This window comes from Saccopteryx leptura, chromosome 2 (assembly GCF_036850995.1).
Source record: "Saccopteryx leptura isolate mSacLep1 chromosome 2, mSacLep1_pri_phased_curated, whole genome shotgun sequence".
Classification (NCBI taxonomy): domain Eukaryota; kingdom Metazoa; phylum Chordata; class Mammalia; order Chiroptera; family Emballonuridae; genus Saccopteryx; species Saccopteryx leptura.
Window position 1 is genome coordinate 192,941,600 of NC_089504.1, and position 26,149 is coordinate 192,967,748.

Here is a 26,149-nt window from a genome sequence, read left to right on the forward strand (position 1 = left end):
TTGATTCATTCACATCGGATGGTTATTGTTGTATTATTAGCTGTGTCATTTTTTTTAAGTGAGAAGAGGAGAGATAGACAAACTCTTGGGTGAGCCCCAACCGGTTTCCAGGTGTCCACCTGGCAACCCCTGTCTGGGGCTGATGCTCAAATCATCCTAGCTATCTATAGTGCCTGGGGCTGATGCTCAGACCAACTGAGCCACTGGCTGCAGTAGGGGAAGTTGGAGAGAAGAGGGAAGGGGAAGGGAAGAAAAGCAAATGTTTGCTTCTCATGTGTGCCCTGATGGGGATTGAACCCAGATGGCTGCATGCTGGGCTGACATTCCATCAACTGAGCCAACTGGTCAGAGCCTGTTGCCATTTTTTAATTTGACAATCTAAGGGGAAAGAGGTCAGTGCCTCTATTTAGTCAGGAACTGCATATTTTAAAAATTCTGGTGGTATAGCGGTTGAAAATCATGGCTATAGAGGTAACTTGCTTTTCAAAGACCTAATTCTGGATGAGGTATAAGTGAGGTCAGATAAAATGCTAAAAGGTCATTAAGGCTCAAAGCTAAGAAAGTACCTATGTGCAAGTTAGAAGAGATGAAAATTGTGAGTTATTGAGTAGCCCCCAATGAAGCAAAAGATTCTAGAGAAACACTTATTAATGATTATGTTGGGCGGATAAAATGTATTATGCTCACTTTGTTAAAGATAACACGAGGAGGCAGTCGCCCAGGTGATATTAATGTGTGTTGGGGTGGGCTAGGGGCAAGCAGAATCCTTGTAGCCTTGGTTTTGGGATTAAGCCTGTCCCACCCTTTTTGGTGTGAGGTGGTACAATCCTATCATGCCTCAGAGAAGTGACTTTGTATTAGAGACTTCCCTGTTATGTATATTGGATTAAGGGTTTGGATTTCTACACTATAAAATGGGGACGGAACGAGAGTTTGCGCTCTTGGTTCCTGAGGTTAGCATGAGAGAGCGGAGAGAGTAGAGCCAGCAGCTAAAGGAGGCCACGTGGAGGAGGCCAGGAGAAGCAGCCAAGATGGCGGAGTGCTGAGTGAGATGCCAGTTTGTGTAGAGTTTGTATCTGGGATAAGGAAGGAGATGGGGAACTGAGGAGAAGAAGGCTGGTGAGCTAGAAACCTTTGATTCTAGGAAACTCGGATAAGTCAGTGGCTTTGTGAGCACTGAGTGTGACTGGGTTTTGGAGCCCAGTGTGTATTTTTACTTGCCCGCCGGGTGCAAGGTAGGATTAAAGGCTATGGCCCATCAGTTTTTGGCTCCGCTGTTTCTTTACCGACTGTCCGAATCCAATGCGAACCTGCATGGGCCTGGCTGCTGTGATGGTAGCTCTGGCCCTGACTTCTGGCTTTACAATTATTTGAACACTGGAATTTTATCTTTTAACCCTCACATTAAATGATTTATTTCATATTTTATCAGTAGGGTTTGAGACCTTGAGCTAATGTCCTAATATGAAATTGAGCAGTAAGCCTTTGCTTTTTTAATTTGAGTGACTCTGAATTAAGGTTCAGTGATGTGCCTGGGAAATTGGTTGGCTCCCAGTGACCCATATTAAGCAAATAAGTTGTAGTGATGCCCAGAAATATCTGGAGATGTGGTCTAGGAGTCTATATTTTAAAGACAGCCAAGACTGCAGACCAGTCGCTGCCTTAGGAGAAGTTAGAATTGTCGCAAGATTGCACTCAACTTCTGCCTCCTAACAACAATGCACACTTCCCAACCATCAATCAAACAATAAGCTAGTACTTTGAAATTAATGCATGGTGCATTATTCTTTCAAATTAGTGTTTTAGGTTTTATGGATGTATTCCCTGAATTGTTGGTTCATAAGGCATTTCCATTTTTAATTTTTGGGTAACTGCATACTGCTTTCCACAGTAGCTGCACTGATCTGTATTCCCACCATTAGTGTTCCCTTTTCAACACGTCCTCACCAACACTTGTTGTGTGTTGATTTATTGATGATAGCCATTTTGACAGATGTGAGGTGATATCTCATTGTGGTTTTAATTTGCATTTCTCTGATGGTTAGTTACATTGCAAATCATTTCATATGTCTATTGGCCATCTGTATGTCCTCTTTGGAGAAGTGTCTATTCATATTTTGCCCACTTCTTAATTGTATTTCTTTTTTGGTGCTGAGTTTTATAAGTTTCTTATAAGTTTTGGATATTAAGCCCTTATCAGATGTATCGATGAATATATTCTTTCATTCAGTGAGTTGTTTTTTAATTTTGGAATAGTACTTAGATGTAAAAAAGAAGGAAATCTTATGCTCTGTGGCAGCATGAATGGACCTGGAGAATATTATGCTAAGTGAAATAAGCCAGTCAGAGAAAGGCAAGCACCATATGATTTCACTTATATGTGAAAGCTAATAAACAAAATAAACTAACAAAAAAATAGAAACAAACTCATATATGTGGAAAACAGACTGACATCTGTCAGAGGGGATTAATGTTGGGGGGCTGGGTGAGAAGGTGAAGAAGGGATTAAGCAAAGAAAAAACTCATAGACACAGACAACAGTATGGTGCTTACAAGAGGGAAAGTGGGGTAGAGGGAGCTAGAGAGGGTAGAGGGGGGATAGATGGTGATGGAAGGAGACTTGACTTGGAGTGATGAACACAAAATACAATATGCAGATGATATAAAGTTGAACACATGAAACCTATAAACTTATTAATCAGTGTACCCCAATAAATTCAATTAAAATGTTAATTAATGTATGATTTGGTAAACTTAAAAAAAAACTTTTCCAGTAGAAATACTTTTGGGCTATGATATGACAATATTTATATAATAGAACTAAGGAGCCTGACCTGTGGTGACGCAGTGGATAAAGCGTTGACCTGGAAATGCTGAGGTCACCGGTTTGAAACCCTGGGCTTGCTTGGTCAAAGCACATATGGGAGTTGATGCTTCCAGCTCCTCCCACCTTCTCTCTCTGTCTCTCTCTCCTCTCTCTCCTCTCTCTCCTCTCTCTCTCTCTCTCTCTCTCCCTTTCTCTCTCCTCTCTAAAATGAATAAATAAAATTAAAAAAAAAAGAACTAAGGAAAAAATTTTACTGGCTTTAGGAAAGGTTAAACCTTAGTCATATTGCTGAATAAATTGCCCTTGCCCAATGTCACCTAAGAAACAACTGAGAAGATTATAAGTAAACAATGAGTAAAACTAGCTTTCTAGTTAATAAGAATAAACATGAAGGTATAATTTTTAAATGTGGTAGAGAGTATTTATAATTCATTTTAAGTAATCATAGCTACTATTTATATACTCTAAGTGAGGATAAAAAATCTACACAGACCTAGAATAAGAACAATTTTAAAAAAATACATAAAGTGTTTTTTTGGTGATCTTCAAGGGTCAGGCTCTGATTCTGTCTTCTCTGGAGTCCACTTGCTTTCTGATCTCCCCACCCCCCAATTCCTCATTGTCTGTACTTTTGCATCCTACCCCTATGATTATTATGATACATAAAACTTCCAAAGGCTAGACCTGGTATATTATAGGTGTACTATAGGTGAAAAAGGTCTTAGGAACCAGCAAACCAGAGTGTTCATTTTCATAGATGAGAAAATTAGAGTCAAGGCTGTTTTAAAAACTTACCAGTAACCAGCCAGCATTGGCCCAGACAGGACCTGAAGGCAGACATTCCATACGGAGAGATGAAGAGAATTGCCCCGAGATTCAGGGCACCCAGTTTTCAACCTGGCTCTGCCACTTACTAACCTCAGCTAGGTACTTTGCTTCTTGGAAGAATTTGTTTCAACTGCTCTATAATGAGAGGAAGTTAATTATTTCTACTAACTTCAGAGAGCTTTAGAGGAATAAGCCTCATAATGTATATGTCAATAATCTTAACTCTGGATACACAGTAGACTCCCTGGGAAGAGTAATCAAATAAAATAGATACCCAGACCGGCCTCACCGCAGCAGATGCTGATTTCTTTAATTAATTAATTAATTTTTAATTTTTTATTTATTCATTTTAGAGAGGAGAGGGAGAGACAGAGAGAGAGAGAGAGAGAGAGAGAGAGAGAGAGAGAGAAAGGAGAGACAGAGAGAAGGGGGGAGGAGCTGGAAGCATCAACTCCCATATGTGCCTTGACCAGGCAAGCCCAGGGTTTCGAACCGGCGACCTCAGCATTTCCAGGTCGACGCTTTATCCACTGCGCCACCACAGGTCAGGCCTAGATGCTGATTTCATTGCTCTGTAGTAAGGCTTTGTGATCAACACTTTTAAGAAGGACCCAAGTGGTTTTAATGTACAGAGAAGGTGAAGAACTATGAAAGAAGCATGTTAGATGGCAATGTTCTCCCTTTATTGGCATTTCTCCCTTTATTATGGCTTGGGAATTTTGCCCCAAATATCTAGTCCAAAGTCATATCACTGAATAAATGATGAAACAAGATTTGTTGTCTTCATATATGTATGTGTGTGAATTTCATTGTTTAAAAATTTTTTTTTTTATTAAAGTATAGTTGACATGCTTGACCTGTGGTGGCACAGTGGATAAACCATCAACCTGGAATGTTGAGGTCACCAGTTCAAAACCCTGGGCTTGCCTGGTCAAGGCACATATGGGAGTTGATGCTTCCTGCTTCTCTCCCTGTTGTATCTCTTTCCTCTCTCTCTCTCTCTCTCTAAAAATGAATAAATAAAATCTAAAAAAAATTTAAAAAATGTATAGATGACATAATTTTATATTAGTTTCAGGTGTATAACATATGATTCAACATTTATATACCTTATGATGTAATCACTGTAAGTCTAGTAACCATCTGTCATTGTGTAAAGTTATTATGATATATTGACTATATTCTCTGAGCTATGCACCATATCTCTGTGGCTTTTTTTAATAACCAGAAGTTTGTACCTCTTATTTCCTTTTATCTTTTTCATGTATCCCCCACCCCTTGCCTCTGGCAACTACCAACTTTTTTAGAGTCTGTCTTTGATTTGTTTTATTTGTTTTAAACATTTTTTCTTTTCTAATAACAAATCATATTATGGAATGGTGATGTCATTTCTGATTTTATGATAAAGTAGAAAACTCTGCATATTTGATGAAACTAAATTTAAAATTAATTCATAACCCACTCCCCAATGGGATAACATTAAATAAAACCAATGAAACTATATTGTTATGAATTCTTATTTATTTCATTTGTTTTCTGGGGCTAACAGTTATGAAACAGGAACAATTGTTGAACAGCATATAGGTCTCATTTACCAAGAAAGTGTTATGTAAGGCTTTAGTAAATCGAAAAAAAGGTTCTGACATTTTAAATATTACTAATTAGTTTCTTTCACCCTTTCTTTGATCTAAATTCCTCCAAACATACACATTTACAAACAAGTTTCAAAGTGCTAACCAATTAGTTTCTAAAACCTTTTAATTAATCTTCTCTTTGCCAAGGGAGTGGTATAAGCAATGGAATAAAAGTCAGTGGCCCTGGCCGGTTGGCTCAGCGGTAGAGCATCGGCCTGGCGTGCGGGGGACCCGGGTTTGATTCCCGGCCAGGGCACATAGGAGAAGCGCCCATTTGCTTCTTCACCCCCCCCCCTCCTTCCTCTCTGTCTCTCTCTTCCCCTCCCACAGCCAAGGCTCCATTGGAGCAAAGATGGCCCGGGCGCTGGGGATGGCTCCTTGGCCGCTGTCCCAGGAGCTAGAGTGGCTCTGGTCGCAGCAGAGCGATGCCCCGGAGGGGCAGAGCATCGCCCCCTGGTGGGCAGAGCATCACCCCTGGTGGACGTGCCGGGTGGATCCCGGTCGTGTGCATGCGGGAGTCTGTCTGTCTCTCCCCGTTTCCAGCTTCAGAAAAATACAAAAAAATAAAAAATAAAAAAAAATAAAAGTCAGTGAACTCTGCCTTGCTTGCTCTTTACTGGGAAGAATCACGACTTAATAAGAGTGGAGCTTTCCAAGGTTGTTTGTAAGCACATTTATTCATAAGCTGACATTATTTGACTTGAAAGCCCTTGTAAGGATGAACTTTTCAAGTGAAGAAGCCATTCCCTGGGAAGGGCAGTTATCTTTTATAGAAATATCATTTAACAAAACTCATGTCCATAGTAAGATATCCAGATATTAATCAATGTTTTTTTCTTCAGTTATTTTACAAGGCTTTTGGATGATTTGGAATTTTTGTCTTTTTGAAAGATTAAATAATATTTATGAAAGCTAGATCAACTGTTTTATGGACTCAGAACTCAGAGAAAAGTACATTTTTAGGTTGAGGGAATACCCAGTGACCTTCTGAAATTGACGCTGCCAGTTGGTGATGGAGCCCAAACCCAAACTGTCTTTTGCTCCCCCTTTCTTCCCCGGACTGTGGACTGACTGACTCATCCAGCTGCATTGCCCATCAAAAGGTGTTTTATACTCACCATGTCCCAGCTCGAAATCTGGTGTTGGTCTGTGCTGAGATTTAAACATACCCTTTACTTCTCTGGTGAGTTTAGAATCTCCCTTCTCTTCCTTTGAGAAGAACATTACCTGCATTAATTAGGTTGTTCTCTACATAGAAAGAAATGGTTTTCAGAAGCTAATTCCTTCCATTCACTCAGATTTACTCTGATTGGTAGAAGCTGGCAAGAAAACAATTCCCATTTTTTGATGTACCTTTTGGCTGCAAAGATTATCTTGCAGAGGATGTGGACTTTTTTTTTCTGCTAATGCAGTTTAGTGATGAGTGTCTCAGAATAGATGTGTTCACAAAAGAGTTCAGGTGATAGTCTTATATAACCTTACCACAGGCATGATCATGACCCTATATTGTGACTCAGTCTCCAGGTAACCTTTAGAGCAGTGAAGGAGCAGGATACCAGGTGTGCTTGTTACAATTGGAGGTCGGTTTGCTTCTTGGCCTATTAAAAGAATAGAGGTAGGGTGATGGAAATGTCCTAAAATTAGATCATCACACAACTCAAAATGTACCAAAGCCATTGAAGTATACATTTAAAACAGGTCAACTTTGCCTGACCAGATAGGTGATGGTTCAGTGGATGGAGTATTAACCTGCTGTGCTGAGGACCCAGGTTCAAAACCCTGAGGTCTCCATCTTGAGCATGGACTCATCCAAATTGAGTTGGGGTTGCCAGCTTGAGCATGGGATCATAGACATGACCCCCTGGTCGCTGGCTCAAGCACAAGGTTGTTGGCTTGATCCCAAGGTTGCTGGCTTGAGCTCAAGGTTGCTGGCTTGAGCAAGGGGTTATTGGCTTGACTGGAGACCCCTAGTCAAGGCACATATGAGAAAGCAGTGAATGAGCAACTAAAGTGCTGCAACTGCAAGCTGATGTTTCTTATTTCTCTCCCTTTCTGTCTCTCTCTGTCTCTCTCTCTCACTCTGTCTCTATCTTGCTAAAAACAAAACAAAACAAAAAAATGATTTTTAATGCACATAAATTATACCTCAAAACTTATAAAAATAAGCATCAGGTGGCACATTTGACATTCCTAACTGTGACTATCTCTGTTTCAAATATGTCTGAAAGAATTTAACTTTCTTAGATGTCATACATAAATAGTGGAAATGTTGGGAATCTCCCTCCAAAGTATACATACTTTGTATTATGATACTTCATATCACAAATGCTCTTTTTTTTGCAATATTTTCTGCTTGAGGGATTTACTGAGCTGATAACTCCTAATGAAATTTACTTATTTTAAACTGACTGTGGCAGAAATGATTGATTTCATCTTTTTAAAGAGTTGAATTCTAAAAGATTTTGCAGACCACTTTGTTACCCTTTCATTTTTTTCAGATGAGACTGTTAAGATTTTTAAACTCTATTTAATAAACTTTGAATATAGTTTTTTACTCATCTGTTCTGCTCTTTATGCTGTGCTATAAGGCAGCTATTAAAATGATAATTATTAAGACTGTAGAAACATGAAAAGCTGTTTATAATACAAATGAAATAAAGCAGAGTGCCAAATGGTTTAAATATCATGATTGCAACCAGTATGTCAAATTTATGTATGTATTGAGATCTGGACCATAATAAACAAAAACAGTATGTATGTTATGTGAGGGGTTGATAGGCATTTTTGCTTTAATATTCTTGAATGTTGCTGCATTATATCCTAATAAACATCTTTTTTAAAAATATCTGTCATAGGGAGGAAATGTAGGCTCTACATGGTTATGCACATGTGGGTAGCTGCCTGAATTTGTAACTTGAATTTGCAGACTTTCTCCAGACACCTTTCAGCATTGGAAATGTGTGTGATGAGGTTATATAATTCTAAGCAATCTGTCCTTGTTTACCTGCTTCTGGAACTCTATCTTTGTTCTCTTGTTTCTCATTCTATTTTATGGAATCTAATGATCTGGAATAGTTGGACAATGACTTTTGGAGGTGGGAGGTAGTAAGTACTAATGGCCGAGCATGAAGAAGTTGGCTTATGCTGACACTTAAGTGATTTAGAGCAGTGGACCCCAACCCCCGGGCCACAGATTGGTACTGGTCCGTGGGCCATTTGGTACCAGTCCACAGAGAAAGAATAAATAACTTACATTATTTCTGTTTTATTTATATTTAAGTCTGAATGATGTTTTATTTTTTAAAAATGACCAGATTCCCTCTGTTACATCCGTCTAAGACTCACTCTTGACACTTGTCTCAGTCACGTGATACATTTATCTGTCCCACCCTAAAGGCTGGTCCGTGAAAATATTTTCTGACATTAAACCCATCCATGGCCCAAAAAAGGTTGGGGACCACTGATTTAGAGGACACTCCGACATTGGTGATCATTACCTGCTGAATTACAAGGAATGATTGAGGATGTTCTTCCTCTGGTTATCTTGACAGCTCTATGGACTGTGTAAGGAAGGAAGAAGTGAGCTAGTCAGTGGTTTTCTTTCTTTCTTTTTTCCTCCAAGTGAGAGAAGGGGGAGATAGAAAGGCAGATTCCCACATGTGCCCTGACTGGGATCCACCTAGCAACCCCCATCTGGGGCCAATGCTCTGCCCATCTTGGGCCATGCTTGCAACCTAGCTATTTTTAGCACCTAAGACAGAAGCTCTATGAGCCATTCTCAGTGCCTAGGGCTGATGTGCTTGAACCAATTGAGCCATGGCTGCAGGAGGAGAAAAGAGAGAGAGAGAGAGAGAGAGAGAGAGAGAGAGAAGGGGGAGGTAGAGGGGTGGAGAAACATATCATCACTTCTACTGTGTGCCCTGGCTGGGAATCGAACCCGGGACTTCCACACACTGGGCTGATGCTCTACCACTGATCCAAACAGCCAGGAGCAGATTATTAAATTACATTTAAAAGTGATATTTAGTTATTTGCAAACATGCGCAAATATGAACCCGTATGTAGCCATCATTCAACTTCAACAATTGTTAAAACATTTTGCCAATTGTATTTCTGTTAATTTCATTTTAAAGCATTATCATAAGATGCTTTTACAGCTGGCTATGTAAAAGCTCATAAGATCTAATATCAAGTCTGAGATCTTGCTTTATGAATCTACTAGAAAGCCCTGCGGTCATACGAAATGACCGCTGTTCTAGATATTATAATTGTAATTAAAATGATTTGTGCAAAGGCGTTTGCTAATTCAAACTGAATTACCCAAGGCAGGCGGCGAGCACGCCCCTTTGCTTAGTGCCCCACAGGGTTTCCCCCTTCTACTTGCTTAATTGCTTAAAGTAGAGTGCAATGAAGGAAACCACTGGCGGTACATTTCTTAAGAGCCACCGCTAGTTCAATAAATAAAGGTGATTTAAATAATAAAATGTTAATTCACATGTCAAAGATCTCTTTGTACAGAACATTTATTGTGTAGATCTTTCCATCATTTTGAAGCTCACCTTGCAGAGGACCATCAATTATTTTTAATTTTATGTCCGTTCTTTCACGAACTCTTGAACAGGCAACATAAAGTTGACCATGTCCAAATGCAGGCTCAGGTAAAAAAATGCCAACACGCTTAAGCATTTGGCCCTGAGACTTATTGATGGTCCTAGCAAAGGCAAGTTTTACAGGAAATTGTCTATGTCTCAATTGAAACAGCAACCCTGTTTGAGATGGAGCCAAATCAATTCTTGGAATGACATGTATTTCACCTTTAGAGGAGCCAGTCAAAGACTTAGCTATTATGACATTATTTTTCAATTGGAGAACCTCTAGTCTTGTACCATTGCAAAGACCCCTTCTGGTGTTAAGATTTCTTAACAGCATAATAATTGCTCCAATCTTTAACCTCAATTTGTGAGGTGGCATGCCAGAAGGCGGGACTATTTGAATGCCATGGCAACTTCACCCCATTGGCTAGTACAGTTACGCAAGCAACCAATAAGCTATCGGTGACAAACAGACACTTAAGCTGCATATAATAAAGAAGATCAAATGGTCATCAGTCTCATCAAAAAACAATTTGTTGCCAGCTAGAAAAAAAAAAGATGGCTCTGTGCAACAGTAATGCATTGCTTACCTGAAAGAAAATTTTATTTTAGTAAGTAAGGCTTTTTCCTTGCTTAAGCCTGATGAAGCAATTCTTTAACAACTCTTTCCAGAGTACCTGTAGCAAAATTGTCTTCTGGTCATGGGTGTCTTTAGCAGTGAATCAGAGGTTTTATTTAACAGGTTTCTGAACACCAGTACTCATGTGCTTTGTGCGAGAGATGAATGTGCTCTAATCTCTTGCAGTTGAAAGATGCATGAGTGTAATGCAGTCTGGGACACAGATGATCAAACTGAAGCGTGGGACCAAAGGGCTCATCCGGCTCTTTTACCTGGATGAGCACAGGACCCACCTCCGATGGAGACCCTCCAGGAAGAGCGAGAAGGCAAAAAGTAAGATCAAACTTTGAATTTTTTGCTTGGCCTGACACAGTAACACATTGGTTATATTAGCTGGGGTTCTGTAGACACTGTGGATTTGAGGAACTTCCATAGTTTTGCAAGTTTTTGGGTCAGCTGTTAAAGGATGTGGAGAGACTGAATAAGTAATGACCATTTTTGCTTTTTTAATTCTTCAGGAAATTTAAATTCATAAAAGTTTTCTTGCCTGACCAGGTGGTGGCGCAGAGGATAGAGCATCAGACTGGGATGCAGAGGACACAGGTTCGAAACCTTGAGGTCGCCGGCTTGAGTGCGGGCTCATCTGGCTTGAATGCGGGCTCAGCAGCTTGAGCGTGGGATCATATACATGACCCTATGGTTGCTGGCTTGAGCCCAAAGGTCGCTGGCTTGAGCCCAAGGTTGCTGGCTTGAGCAAGGGGTCACTTGCTCTGCTGTAGCCTCACCCCTAGACAAGGCACATATGAGAAAGCAATCAGTGAACAACTAAAGAGCCACAACAAAAATTGATGCTTTTCATCTCTCTCCCTTCCTGTCTGTCTGTCCATATCTGTCCCTCTCTCTGACTCTCTGTCTCTGTGAAAGAAAAAAAGTCTTCTTGTTCATGATAGCTGTAAATGTTAATAGTTCCCTTTGTTAGAGACATAATACACACACACACACACTCACAAACACACACTTTTTTGACTTGGGATATGAGATTTTATAGACTGAGGTCTTTCAGTTTTCTATGAAAGTTTAGGAATATAATAAATCCAATGGATATTTAAAGTGCTTTGCCATATTCTGAGCACAGTTGACTGATTGATAAGTTAACAAATTATTTTAATGAAATCAAGTAAAATAGCTTCGATCTGACTCCTAGTTAAAGCCTCTCTTAAACCTATAGTCAGCACCAAGTCTGGTGGAGTCTCCAGTAATGTTTCTCTCACCTATTCTTTTTTTTTTTTTTTTTGGTGACAGACACAGAGAGAATCAGAGAGAGGGACAGATAGGGACAGACAAACAGAAAGGGAGAGAGATGAGAAGCATCAATCCTTCCTTGTGGAACCTTAGTTGTTCATTGATTGCTTTTTCATATGTGCCTTGACCAGGGGGCTTCAGCAGACAGAGTAACCCCCTTGCTCAAGCCAGCAACCTTGGGCTCAAGCTGGTGAGCCTTGCTCAAACCAGATGAGCCCGCGCTCAAGCTGGCGACCTCAGGGTCTCGAACCTGGGTCCTCCACGTCCCAGTCTGACTCTCTGTTCACTGTGCTACCGCCTGGTCAGGTTCTCACCTATTCTTTCCATCCTGTTTTCACAGGAACACCTTGTCTGGTCTCTTCACCTTTCTGGTGGCCTATTGTGAAGTCTCCTAATCAATTTCTATTTTGCTAGTTTCCTCTGCTTTGATCAGTTAAGATGCTTTTCCCTTCAAGTAACAGAAGACCTTGACCAAATTTGGGCTCCACGATTAATGTATTATCTCACAGAACAAGAAACTCAGAAATCGGCAGGTCCCAGGTGTGGTAGATTGTCTCTAGTTCTGTCTTCTCAAGTGCTCTCAGCTCTGTCCCTAGTGTGTTGGCTTTGTAATCAAGGCAGCAGCAACATAGCTTTAGCTATTCTGGGCCTTCCAACTTGACAGAACAGTGAAGAGGCAGAAAGGGCCCTTCTCTTCTGGTGCTTCCTTTTTAGGAGAGAAGAATTTCTTTCTAGATCTTTCACTCAAGGCTTATTGCCCCAAGTCTCCTTGGTTGGGACTGGGCTGCATTCCCACACCTAAAACGATCATAAGAAATGTGGATGGGGACACCCCAATGGCTGAGACCCATCAGAATTTGCTCTGGGGCAGGGCATAGGCTCATCTTCCTGGGTCATGTAGGAAATGAGTTGATACCAGAAGAAAGTTGGGAGTCTGCTATTAAGGCAGAGGGGAGACGGGGATGGTAATCAATACAATATACAACTCTCTGATCTAGGCTTAAAAGTAAAGAAGCAAATCAAAAATACTTTTTAGTTTAAAGTAATATTCCTTGTAGTGTTTCTCTGATGCAAATGTTCAGTGCTGCTCCACTGCCTAGGGTGCTAATTTGTCATCTATTATTCTGGGCTCTCCATAATCCAGCCTTTCACCACCCTTCCAGCTTTATCTCCTGTTACTCTCCCTCTTGAGCTTTGCAGTCCAGCAAAAATGGCCTGTTTAGCATTCCTGGAGGGGGCCTGATGTTTCTGTATTTTCATGCTTCTTTCCCTGAGATGCTGCCTTGTTTCTTTCCACCTCTCTGAGCCCTGCTCTACCCTCCCCATAATAACATCCTTACTAAAAATGCCAGTCTCTTTTACCTGTGCTATTTGGTTACTACCATTCTTTTTTTTTCTTTCAATTTTCTATCTTTTTGTGTATATTTAAAACACTGAAGTTGCCTCTATGTCTTTGTATGTTTTCCCTGCTTAAATATGTCAATTATAAATTTGACATATTTATTAGCTCCCTTTCCCATCAGTCTTCTTGCCCTGCTGGGGCATATCTATAATTTTATCATAAATTTTAACCCATCTTGACTCCATGCCTCGGAGGGCCTTGTCCAGAGGCCCTGGCAGGTGGAGTCTCATGTAGAGAAGTGGCCAAGCAGGAAGTGGCAGGGCTTGCAGTTCACATTAGGGCTTAGCACCACAATGACCAACAAAACATTTATTCATGCTTTTTTTTTTTTTTTTTTTTTTGTTATTTTTCTGAAGCTGGAAACGGGATAGACAGTCAGACAGACTCCCGCATGCGCCTGACCGGGATCCACCCAGCACGCCCACCAGGGGCTATGCTCTGCCCTTCCGGGGCGTCGCTCTGTTGCGACCAGAGCCACTCTAGCCCCTGGGGCAGAGGCCAAGGAGCCATCCCCAGTGCCCGGGCCATCTTTGCTCCAATGGAGTCTTGGCTGCGGGAGGGGAAGAGAGAGACAGAGAGGAAGGAGAAGGGGAAGGGTGGAGAAGCAGATGGGTGCTTCTCCTGTGTGTCCTGGCCGGGAATCAAATCTGGGACTTCTGCACGCCAGGCCGATGCTCTACCACTGAGCCAACTGGCCAGGGCTTATTCATGCTTATTTTTAAAAATTTAAAATGTACTGACCTGTGGTGGCGCAGTGGATAAAACGTCAGCCTGGAATGCTGAGGTCACCAGTTCGAAAACCTGCGCTTGCCTGGTCAGGGCACATATAGGAGTTGATGCTTCCTGCTTCTCTTCCCCTTCTCTTTCATTTCTCTCTCTCTCTTTCATTTCTCTCTCTCTCTTTCATTTCTCTCTCTCTCTCTCTCTCTCTCTCCTGTCTAAAATGTGTAAATAAAATCTTTAAAAAATTTTAAAATGATTTTGCTTTTCTTAATCTGTATACATACCACCTGTCACGTATTTCACTATCTTCACAGTACTTATTGACTCCATTTACAAAGTCACCGAGGGTCGGCAGTCGGAAATATTCCACAGACAAGCTGAGGGAAACTTTGACCCCAGCTGCTGCTTTACTATCTACCATGGTAGCCACATGGAGTCCCTGGACCTCATCACCTCCAACCCTGAGGAGGCCCGTACCTGGATCACAGGCCTCAAGTATCTGATGGCCGGCATCAGTGATGAAGATTCCCTGGCAAGAAGGCAAAGAACTCATGACCAATATCCTTCCTAAAATTTTATTTTTGAGCTCTGAGTGAAATGGTGTGTATATGTGTATGTGTGTGTATCAGACTGTTTTATTTTTTCTCTCAATTTTTTTTCTCTACTTCTAGCCCCCACTGTTCCTCCTCACTTTCACTGGACGTGAATAAAAGTTTGAGATGTACAGAATTTCTTTATTCCCCTTCTGTCCCCTCCTCACTCTCACTCAAAGTAAATGAATGCAAGAAACATCTAGAAATGAGCTTATATAAAATCAGGAGCAGATTTGTTTGGAAGAGACTGAGTTTAGCTCTGATAAATAGCCACATGAGGTTTCCTAAGAAAGATGAGATAGCCAGGACAGATTTATTTTCATTAGAGGAAACTCTTGCTTTGTTACAGTCAGTTTAGTTTAACAAAAACTTTTTGAGTTCCAGTGATGTTCCAGGCACTTAACTCCTTCTTGCTTTCTCTCTCTCATTTCTAACTTACTGGAAACTGAACTAATTGATCCTCAAGGGGAAGTTATTTTTTACTTAATAACATCTACCCTCTCTATATTGCTTGAGACACTGGAAACTGAGTCTCACTCATGATTAAAACCATTCTTGTGGTTCTGCAGTGCCAACAAGATAAATGAATAATGTGCTTGGTCTGAAAGGCACCTCTCCTGCTGGGACAGAGCTGGGCATGTGACCTGGCAGTTCTGGCTCCAAATTTCTTAGCTATGATGTGAGGGTAGTAGACTGCTTTGGTTTCTGTCTGCACATTTTGAATGGCCTTAAAATATATGTGCCCTCTGCCCTTGTAGGAAGAAGTACCATTTCCTTGGCATCATTGGAATAAGTGCCTTAATTTTTGGCCAGAGTGGTAATAAATTTTTACTACTCTAACTGTAACCCCTCACCTGAGGTGTTGTTGGAACAGAGTGGAAATATTTAGCCCGTGAAAGGGTTTTGACAGTGTGAATGCCTGAGCTGATGAGCCATGATGTTTTCATCAATATTCTCAGCAGGCAGATAAATGTAAATGGGATTCCTAAGTGAACAAAACACAAACGCAGTAAGTAACTTTTTGTGCTTTATTATATTAGTTTGCCTCTTAGACTTCTTAACATTTAGTAAAAAACAGACAAAAATACTAAATCAGTAAAAATACTTTCTGGTGCAAGCCACACAACCATGCTAATTAATCAATATTGCTTTAAACAATAAAGAATGTTTCTTTTTTATGGACAAGGGGTCTGAGATGGGGCAATTCCAGGGTTGATTAATCAGTGGTTTGGTGATGTCACAGAGACCTGTGTTCTGCCATTCTCAGCATGTTGGTTTCCCTTTGTTTATTCTATTTGTGATTTTTTTTGAGGAACCACCATACTGTTTTCCACAGAAGCTGCACCATTTTACATTCCCACCAACAATGCACAGGGTTCCAATTTCTCTACATTCTCACCACACTTTTCCTTTGATAGTAGTTATCCTAATGGGTATAAGGTGCTATTCTATTGTAGTTTTGATTGCATGTTTCTAATATTAGTGATGTATACTGTCTTTGCATGTGATTGTTGTCCATTCATATAACTCCTTTGAAGAAATGTCTACTCAAGTCCTATGCCCATTTTTGAAGGAGGTTGACCTTTTTGTTTGTTTGTTTGTTTTGTCATTAAGTTTTAGGAGTATGCAGTCTCTATGTAGTCTGAATATGAATCCCTTCTTAGATATATGATTTGCAAATATTTTCTTTCTTTCTGTGGGATGTCTTTTTTTCTGTTGATAGTGACCTTTGATGTGTAAAATTTTTACAGTAAAATTTTATATGAAGTTCCATATATCTATTTTTTCTTTTGTTGCCTATCCCTTTGGTATCATATCCAAAAATCATTGCCAAATCCAATGTGATGAAGCATTTGTTCTATGTTTTTTTCTAAGAGTTTTACTGTTTTAGGTCTTATATATTTATATTTAGATTCTCGATTTATTTTGAGTTAATTTTTGTATATGGTATTAGGTAAGAGACTGGCTTCATTCTTTTTAATGTTAATATTCTTTTTTTTCCCCAGCACCATTTGTTAAAAAGATTGTTCTTTTCTAATCAAATTGCCACCTTTGTCAAAAATCATTTAACCATATAAGTGAGGATTTCTTTCTGTGTATTCCATCAGTCTATATATTTGTTTTTATGCTAATTAGACACTATTTTGATTGTTATAGCTTTGAAGTAAGTTTTGAAATCAGGAACTTTTAGGCTTTCAATTTTATCCTTCTTTTTTCAAGATTGTTTTGAGTATTCAAATTTTGTTAAGAGTCCATATGAATTATAGGGTAGGATTATCTATTTCTGCAAAAAACATCAGTGGCATTTTGATAGAGGCTGTACTGAATTTGTAGATTGCTTTAGGTAGTATTGATATTTTTTTATAAATAAATTTTTATTAATGTTAATGGAGGGACATCAATAAATCAGGGTACATATAAGGTCTACCGAAAAGTTCTGTCCATTTTTGGAATAAAACAAAATACAAATTTTTCTTACCGTCAATAAACTTTATTAAATAATATAATTGCCATTATTATTAATGATTTCTTGCCAGCGTGAGGGTAATTTGTATATCCCATTTTTGAAAAATGTTTTATCTTTTGCTATGAAAAATGTAACCAGTGCTTGTTTGATATCTTCTTAATTTTTGAATTTTCTTGCCCTTCAAAAAATTTTGTAAGGACAAAACAAGTGAGAGTCGGAGGGTGCTAAGTCAGGGGAATATAGTGGATGCGACAGACATGCTTCTGTAGCATTTCTTCCTTGTTGAAATTCGTAAAAATTACAGTGGCGTAAATGAACTTTATCAGTAGCCATGGGTACACTTTCGCTTCACACATAAGACTAATGTGAATCAACTTTGTTTCAGTTAATTTGCTACATCAGTATGTATACATTAAGTGATAAAAATAGAAAGGCACACATGTGCCAAATAAACATGTGCTTACGTGTCGAAACTTGTGATAGAAACGAACAGAACTTTCCGGTAGACCTTATATATTCAAAGAAAACATGTCCAGGTTATCTTGTCATTCAATTATGTTGCATACCCATCACCCAAAGTCAGATTGTCCTCCATCACCTTCTATCTACTTTTCTTTGTGACCCTCCCCCTCCTCTTTCCCTCTCCCTCCTCCCCCCTGCCCCGGTAACCACCACACTCTTGTCCATGTCTCTTAGTCTCATTTTTATGTCCCACCAATGTACGGATTCATGTAGTTCTTGTTTTTTTCTGATTTACTTATTTCACTCCGTATAATGTTCTCAAGATCCAACCATTTTGTTGTTAGTGATCCGATGTCATCATATCTTATGGCTGAGTAGTATTCCATAGTGTATATGTGCCACATCTTCTTTATCCAGTCTTCTATTGAAGGGCTTTTTGGTTGTTTCCATGTCTTGGCCACTGTGAACAATGCTGCAATGAACATGGGGCTACATGTGTCTTTACGTATCAATGTTTCTGAGTTTTTGGGGTGTATACCCAGTAGAAGGATTGCTGGGTCATAAGGTAGTTAGTTCTATGTTGAGTTTTTTGAGGAACCACAATACTTTTTTCCATAATGCTTGTACTACTTTACATTCCCACCAACACTGAATTAGGGTTCCCTTTTCTCCACAGCTTCTCCAGCATTTGCTATTACCTGTCTTGTTGATAATAGCTAATCTAACAGGTGTGAGGTGGTATCTCATTGTAGTTTTGATTTGCATTTCTCTAATAACTAATGAAGATGAACATCTTTTCATATATCTGTTGGCAATTTGTATTTCTTCCTGGGAGAAGTGTCTGTTCATGTCCTTTTCCTATTTTTTTATTGGATTGTTTGTTTGTTTGTTGTTGAGTTTTATGAGTTCTTTGTATATTTTGGCTATTAGGCCCTTATCTGAGCTGTTGTTTGAAAATATCATTTCCCATTTAGTTGGCTGTCTGTTTATTTTGTCGGTTTCTCTTGCTGAGCAAAAACTTCTTAGTCTGATGTAGTCCCATTCATTTATCTTTGCCTTCACTTTTCTTGCTTTGGAGTCAAATTCATAAAATGCTCTTTAAAACCCAGGTGCATGAGTTTAGCACCCATGTCTTCTTCTATGTACTTTATTGTTTCACGTCTTATATTTAGGTCTTTGATCCATTTTGAATTAATTTTAGTACAAGAGGACAAGCTGTAGTCGAGTTTCATTCTTTTGCATGTGGCTTTCCAGTTTTCCCAGCACCATTTGTTGAAGAGGCTTTCTTTGTATGTTGTTGGCCCTTTTATCAAAAATTATTTGACAATGTATTTATATATGTGGTTTTATTTCTCGGCTTTCTATTCTGTTCCATTGGTCTGAGTGTTTATTTTTCTGCTAATACCATACTGTTTTGATTGTCGTGGCCCTATAATATACTTTAAAGTCAGGTATTGTAATGCCTCCAGCTTTATTCTTTTTTCTTAGGATTGCTTTGTGTATTTGGGGTTTTTTATAGTTCCATATAAATCTGATGACTTTTGTTCAATTTCCTTAAAAAATGTCATCAAAATTTTGATAGGAATTGCATTAAATTTATAAATTGCTTTGGGTAATATGGCCATTTTGATTATATTTATTCTTCCTATCCAAGAACAAGGAATATTTTTCCATCTCATTGTATCTTTTTCGATTTCCCTTAACAATGCTTTGTAGTTTTCGTTATATAGGTCCTTTACATTCTTTGTTATGTTTATTCCTAGGTATTTTATTTTTTTGTTGCAATTGTGAAGGGGATTATTTTTTTTAGTTTGTTTTCTAATATTTCATTGTTGGCATATAGAAAGGTTATGGACTTTTGTATATTAATTTTGTATCCTGCTACCTTACTGTATTGGTTTATTGTTTGTAGTAATCTTTTTGTGGAGTCTTTGGGGTTTTCGATGTATAGGATCATATCATCTTCAAAAAGTGATACCTTTACTTCTTTTTTTCTGATATGGATACCTTCTATTTCTTTTGTCTGATTGCTCTGGCCAGAACTTCTAGCACCATGTTAAATAGAGTGGAGAGGATGGACAACCCTGTCTTGTTCCTGATTTAAGGGGAAAAGTAATCAGTTTTATGCCATTTAATATGATGTTGGCTGATGGTTTATCATATATGGCCTTTATCATGCTGAGATATTTTCCTTCTATACCCATTTTGTTGAGTGACTTAAACATAAAGTTGTGTTGTATTTTATTGAATGCCTTTTACGCATCTATTGATAAGATCATGTGGTGTTTATTCTTTTTTTTGTTGATATGGTGTATTATGTTAACCGTTTTACATATGTTGAACCATCCTTGAGATTCTGGGATGAATCCCACTTGATCATAATGTATTATTTTTTTAATATGTTGTTGTATTCGATTTGCTTGTATTTTGTTTAGTATTTTAGTATCTGTATTCATTAGAGATATTGGTCTGTAGTTTTCTTTTTTTGTGCTGTACTTGCCCGGTTTTAGTATGAGGGTTATGTTGGCCTCATAAAATGTGTTTGGAAGTATTGCTTCTTCTTAAATTTTTTGGAAGACTTTGAGTGGAATAGGAACCAAGTCTTCTTTGAATGTTTGAGAGAATTTACTAATATAACCGTCTGGGCCAGGACTTTTATTTTGGGGAGGTTTTTAATAGTTTTTTCTATTTCCTCCCTGCTAATTGGTCTGTTTAGGCTTTCTGCTTCTTCATGACTCAGTCTAGGAAGGTTGTATTGTTCTAGGAATTTATTCATTTCTTCTAGATTGTTGAATTTGGTGGCATATAGTTTTTCGTAGTATTCTACAATAATTCTTTGTATATCTATGATGTCTGGTGATTTCTTCTTTTTCATTTTGGATTTTGTTTATATGAGTTCTTTCTCTTTTTTCCTTGGTAAGTCCTGCCAGGGGTTTGTCAATTTTGTTGAAGTTTTCAAGGAACCAGCTCCTTGTTTTATTAATTTTTTCTATAGTTTTTCTGTTCTCTATTTAATTTATTTCTGCTCTGATTTTTATTATTTCCTTTCTTCAGCTGGTTTTGGGTTGTCTTTGTTTTTCTTTTTCTAGTTCCTTATGGTGTGAAGTGGTTTACTTGGGCTCTCTCTTGTTTGTTCATATAGGCCTGAAGTAATATGAACTTCCCTCTTATCACTGCTTTTGCTGCATTCCAGAGATTCTGATATGTTGTACTGTCATTTTCATTTGTCTGTACATATCTTTTGATCTCTGCACTTATTTCTTCTTTGACCCATTCACTTTTTAAAAGTATGTTGTTTAGTTTCCACATTTTTGTGGGGTTATTTTCCTTTTTTTTGCAGTTGAATTCTAGTTTCAAGGCTTTATGATCAGAAAATATGCTTGGTACAAATTCAATTTTTCTGAATTTGCTGATGTTATTTTTGTGACCCAACATATGATCAATTCTTGAGAATGTTCCATGTGCACTAGAGAAAAATGTATACTCTGTCACTTTGGGATAAAATGTCCTGTAGATGTCTATCATATCCAGGTGCTCTAGTGTTTTGTTTAAGGCCAATATATCTTTATTGATTTTCTGTTTGGATGAACGATCTTGAGGTCTCCAAGTATGATTGTATTTTTGTCAGTTTTTGTTTTTAGGCCAATAAGTATCTGTCTTATATATTTTGGTGCTCTTTGGTTTGGTGCATATATATTAAGGATTGTTATGTTTTCTTGATTCAGTGTCCCCTTAATGATTATGAAATGACCATTTTTGTCTCTGAGTACTTTTGCTGTCTTGTAGTCAGCAGTATTAGATATGAGTATTGTTATACCTACTTTTTTTCGATGTTATTTGCTTGGAGTATTTTTTTCCAGATTGTCACTGAATTTGTTTTCCAGCCTTTCACTTTCAATTTGTTTTTATCCTTGTTGCTTAGATGTGTTTCTTGTAGGCAGCATACAATTAGATTTTCCTTTTCAATCCATTCTGCTACTCTTTGTCTTTTTATTCGTGAGTTTAATCCATTTACATTTAGTGTAATTATTGACACTTGTGGGTTTCCTATTGCCATTTTATACATTGCTTTCTGTTAGTTTTGTAACTTGCTTGATTCTTCTTTTTTCTTCTTCTATCATTTGTTTTTGTTTGTTTGTGTTCCATACTTGTTTCCTCTGTTGCTACCTTTTTAAGTCATGTGCTTATGTGGTGGTTTTTTCAAGGGTGGTTACCTTTAAGTAATGAAAAGAATACCTACCATATTCATTGTAGTACCCTATCTTATGAATGTTTCTGCACTCCATCATCTTTTGCTACTGTTAATCTCCGTCCTCTCCCTTTTGCTTTGTTTTTGTTTTCACAGTTTAAATTTTGTTCATTGTGTTCTCGATGGAGCTTTTACTTGTGGTTTTGTTTTGTTTTGTTCTTTGTACCTGGTTGGATAACCCCCTTTAGTATTTCCTGGAGTGTGGCTTTTCTGATGATCAATTCCCTCATCTTTTCTGTATTTGTGAATGTTTTTATTTCTCCTTCATATTTAAAGGATAGCTTTGATGAGTATAGTATTCATGGCTGAAAGTTCTATTCTTTCAGGGCTTTAAATATTGGGGTCCACTGTCTTCTAGCTTGTAGAGTTTCTGCTGAGAAATCCGATGATAATCTAATGGGCCTTTCTTTATATGTTGTATTCTTCTTTTCTCTGGCTGCCTTGAGAATATTTTTTTTGGTGTTGGTTTGTGCGAATTTCATTATGATGTGCCTTGGAGTAGCTTTTTTGGGGTTAAGAAAACTCGGAGTTCTGTTTGCTTCTTGAATTTGAGGCTTTAGTTCTTTTCACAGGCTTGGGAAGTTCTTGTCTATTATTTGTTCGAATATATTCTCCATTCCATTTTCTCTCTCTTCTCCCTCTGATATACCTATTATTTTTATGTTTAGTCTTTTTGATGGAGTTAGACAATTCTTGTAGGGCTTTCTCATTTTTAAAATTTTTTAGTCTCTCACTTCTGCTCTCTGTTGTGCCTGAAGTTGCTTATCTTCTAAGTCACTAATCCTACCTTCTATCTAGCCTGTTCTATTAGCTAAGCTTGTTACCTTGTTTTTCAGTTCATGAATTGAGTTTTTTTTTATCTCTGTTTGATTTATTTTTATAGTTTCAATTTCCTTGGTAATATATTCTTTGTGTTCATTGAGTTGTTTTCTGAGCTCCCTAAATTACCTTTCTGTGTTTTCTTGTATATCTCTGAGTATTTTTGGATTTCTATTTTAAATTCTTTGTCATTTATCTCCAAGGTTTACAATATATTAAATATTTTATCCATAGATTTTTCCACATCTATCTGTGCTACATCTCTATTTTTTGTATCCATGATATTCGATTTCCTTTTTCCTAATGGCATCTGAGTGTGGTCTTGTTGATAGCACTAATGAGAATTAATAAGGAATAAAAAGGAAAAAAAAGGGAAGGAAAATTTTGGGAAAAAAATACAAAATAATAATTTATTCTTTCTTTCTTTTTTTTTCTTCTCTTCCCCTCCTCTCCCCTTCTTCTTATGAAAATATTGTGATGAACTCTGAATTATATTATGCTAAATAGAATAAAAATGGCCTATATTGGAGGGCCTGAGTTGGGGGGAAGTGTTTAAGGGGCAAAAAAAAGGAAGTAGGGACCCACAAAATGCAAAACAGGAAAAAATTTGAGTCAAGTATAAAATAATTTGCTTATAAGTGATGGTTGACTAAGAGATATAATGAGAGGGATAAGAGGGAAACAGGAAAAAAGAAAAAAGAATTACTATTGTATTAAGTGGAGCAAAAACTAAATATAATGGAAAGCCTGGGTTGGGAGGAATGCTAATGAGTTAAAAAGCGAAATAAAAAGCACCGAAAATGCCACAAAAAACCCTTGAGTCCCAAATAAAATAATTTGTTTGTGATTGAGGATTGAATGAGAGGAAAAGTAAAAGGAGAAAAGAAGAAACTAATATAGAGGGAGAAAAAAGACAAATGGGAAAATGAAAAGAAGAAAAAAAGAACAAAAAGAGAGAGAGAGAGAGTTAAGGGTTTTGGAGTGTAACCCTCATGGAGAGTAAGGAAGAAGAAAAGAAATAAAATGGGAAATGTAACACTTATGGGTAGTGTAGTTCAAGAAGAGGAAGGAATAAAATTGGCAGAGAATAAAAGGACCAAGGTGGAGGAAAAAGAAATAATAAATATAATGACCAGAAGGTGAAAGAAACAAACAAAAAAAATAGTGGCACAAGTTATAAATCTGTGGATTTTTTTTTGATTTTTAAGAGTTTAACTTCTTCCTTTTTCTTTCCTCTCCCTCTTCCTGGTCGGTGACTCTGTACCCCAGACTCTGCCTCTGTGGCATGCTTAGGTAGAGATTTGCCGTTGATGAGACTCTACGGCGATGTCATATATTAAGCTTCAGCCTCGTTGGTAGTCAAGGCTTGTCAGCGTTTGCAGGCTCTGACAATGAGAGAGTCCGTTTTTCTGGAGCCTCTTTTCTAGTCTTTCCTTCCTTAATTAGCAGCCTGATGATTCAGCTATGAGGCTGCTGATGCCTCTGCCTGGGGATTAAGAGGCTCGAAGAGCTGGCAAATCCCCACTCTATCCCCACTCAATGCAGGGCTCTGTGTAAGGCTTTGGTGGTCAGAGTCGCCAGCATAATCAGGCGGGGCTGGGAGCCAATGGCTCTCAAGGTGACTTTCTGTGAGCCTCCAGGCCTGTTCAGCACACCTAGCACTCTGTGGGACCACTCTTCCCAGGCTTTCTGCACTGTGTAACCTGTTTTGGCTGGGAAGAAGATGCCCTAGTTGCTGCCTGCAGTACAGGGAGGTCTTAACATCTGCCATGTCCCTCCTTTTAGCATATATCCCTGAGTATGAAAGCTCTGCCAATCAGAAGTTGCCCCCACCCCTTTAGCAAGAGGCACTAAAAAATATCATGCATCTTGTCTTAGATCACTGAACTTAGAGAGATCTTGTCAGTTAGAGCTGCATAGGTCAGTTGGGAGGTGAGCGTACCATGGGTTAAGCTAATTTCAGTGATTGATCCACTGATATGCTCCATGAAGGACAGCAAGTTGCCTGCGCACCCATTCCCTGAGGATCTGTTCCAGGAAGGACTGCATGCTGCCTCTGTGCCCCTCCCCTGATGCTTGATTGTTAGCTTGAATGGCTAGTTGAGTCACCCTACCTGCCCAGAGAAGCTCGGGCATAGGAAAGTTCACTTTGGTGCACTCCCTGCATGCCGCTGGCAGCTGCTGCTCATGGCGTGGGCATTAGCTCACATTGGCTGATTAACCGCAGGCAAACTCTTTCCTTGACTTGAATGAATGTCTGTGCCTCAGCTTAGCTTCCTCCACACCCTTAGCCTTCCCAACTCTCAGTTCCAAGTGAAAGCAGCCTTTGCTCAGGTTAGTGAGGAAGGCAGAGTGTTCTTTTCTTCGTCTTATTTCTGTAAGGGTTGATTATATATTTAGTCAATTTTTTTCTCGATCATACCTTTGTTTTCAGTATGTGGCACTCCCAGATGCTCCAAGGACAATTTTTCTGTCTTTGGTTGATGAACTTGTTGAAATTTTGGTGAGATTTGTTGGTTGCAGTTCTCACGGTGCCATTTCTCTGACATCACTCAGTATTGATATTTTAACACTATTGCCTTTCAATCCATGAACATGGCTTTGTTTCTATTTATTTGTGTTATTTTTAATTTCTTTAGCAACGTTTTGTCATTTTCATCATACAAGTCTTTTCCCTCCTTATTAATTCTTAAGTATTTTATCTTTTTTAATGGAATTGTTTTTATAATTTCCTTTTCAAGTTGTGCGTGGAAATGCAACTGACTTGGTTGTTGACTTTGTATCTTGGTACTTTGCTAAATTCATTTATTAAATGCTGCAGACGAGCACGGTTCCTAGGAATGGTACAGAATTAAGGAAACAGATTTATTAAGAAAAAAAGGATGGGATCAGGAGAACTCTTCATTGCTGATGGTAATATCCAAGTGCCCCATAGCCCCAGTTTGCTTTATTATATAGCCATATGCAAATCAAATCCTTGATACAAAGTTACACATGCGAGGCTAAAACAGGAACTCTCCCAAGGCATAAACAGGAATCCTCCTACTATGCATAAGTGAAACGAACCAACATCTAAACAAACAAAGAGTAAAAGGAAGGGCATGTGAATTGCTTTCAGCAACTTAAGGAAGCAAGGGAAGTGGGTGCAAATACTCAGCATCATAGCCAATATGGAGGTGACAGGGGGAGAACTTAGCCTTTTGCTAAGCCTCGAATCTACAATGGCTTTTTGCCATTTACAATCCACAACATATCCCCCTTTTCTTTTTTCTTTTTCATTTGTGTGCTGAAATTTGCACACAATCTGATTTCCTACTTTCCCAGATTCTAATTTGGAGGCAGACTGAAAAAATACAGAAGAAATACAAAATTAGTATAGCCAATGCAACAGATACCCAAACAAGTATTTTAATACATTACAGTGATTAAAGCCCTTAAGCGAATTCTTTGCCAATGTAACAAGAATTTTTAAAAGAGTAATGTCCTTAACATGTTCATGTAATTTCACCAAGTCCATTTTGGTACCATCACCATTCCATATCCCTGCAAATGCAACGCAACCCGAGGTCAGTCCATTAGGAGCTGTCACAAGAAGCAGGAGTCCAGGAAAAGTCCACAGGGCACTGGAATTG

General features: G+C 38.5%; 1 protein-coding gene across 2 annotated transcripts in view; it reads left to right on the forward strand.

Annotated features, from left to right (window-relative positions):
* PLCH1 (phospholipase C eta 1) overlaps nucleotides 1-26,149 on the forward strand; it is a 252,761-nt gene that overhangs the window by 104,852 nt on the left and 121,760 nt on the right. For both annotated transcript variants that reach the window (XM_066369876.1, XM_066369877.1), the window contains exons 3-4: nucleotides 10,687-10,833; nucleotides 14,242-14,485. In XM_066369876.1, the coding sequence (XP_066225973.1) occupies nucleotides 10,687-10,833; nucleotides 14,242-14,485 (391 nt within the window). The remainder of the gene's footprint in view (nucleotides 1-10,686; nucleotides 10,834-14,241; nucleotides 14,486-26,149) is intronic.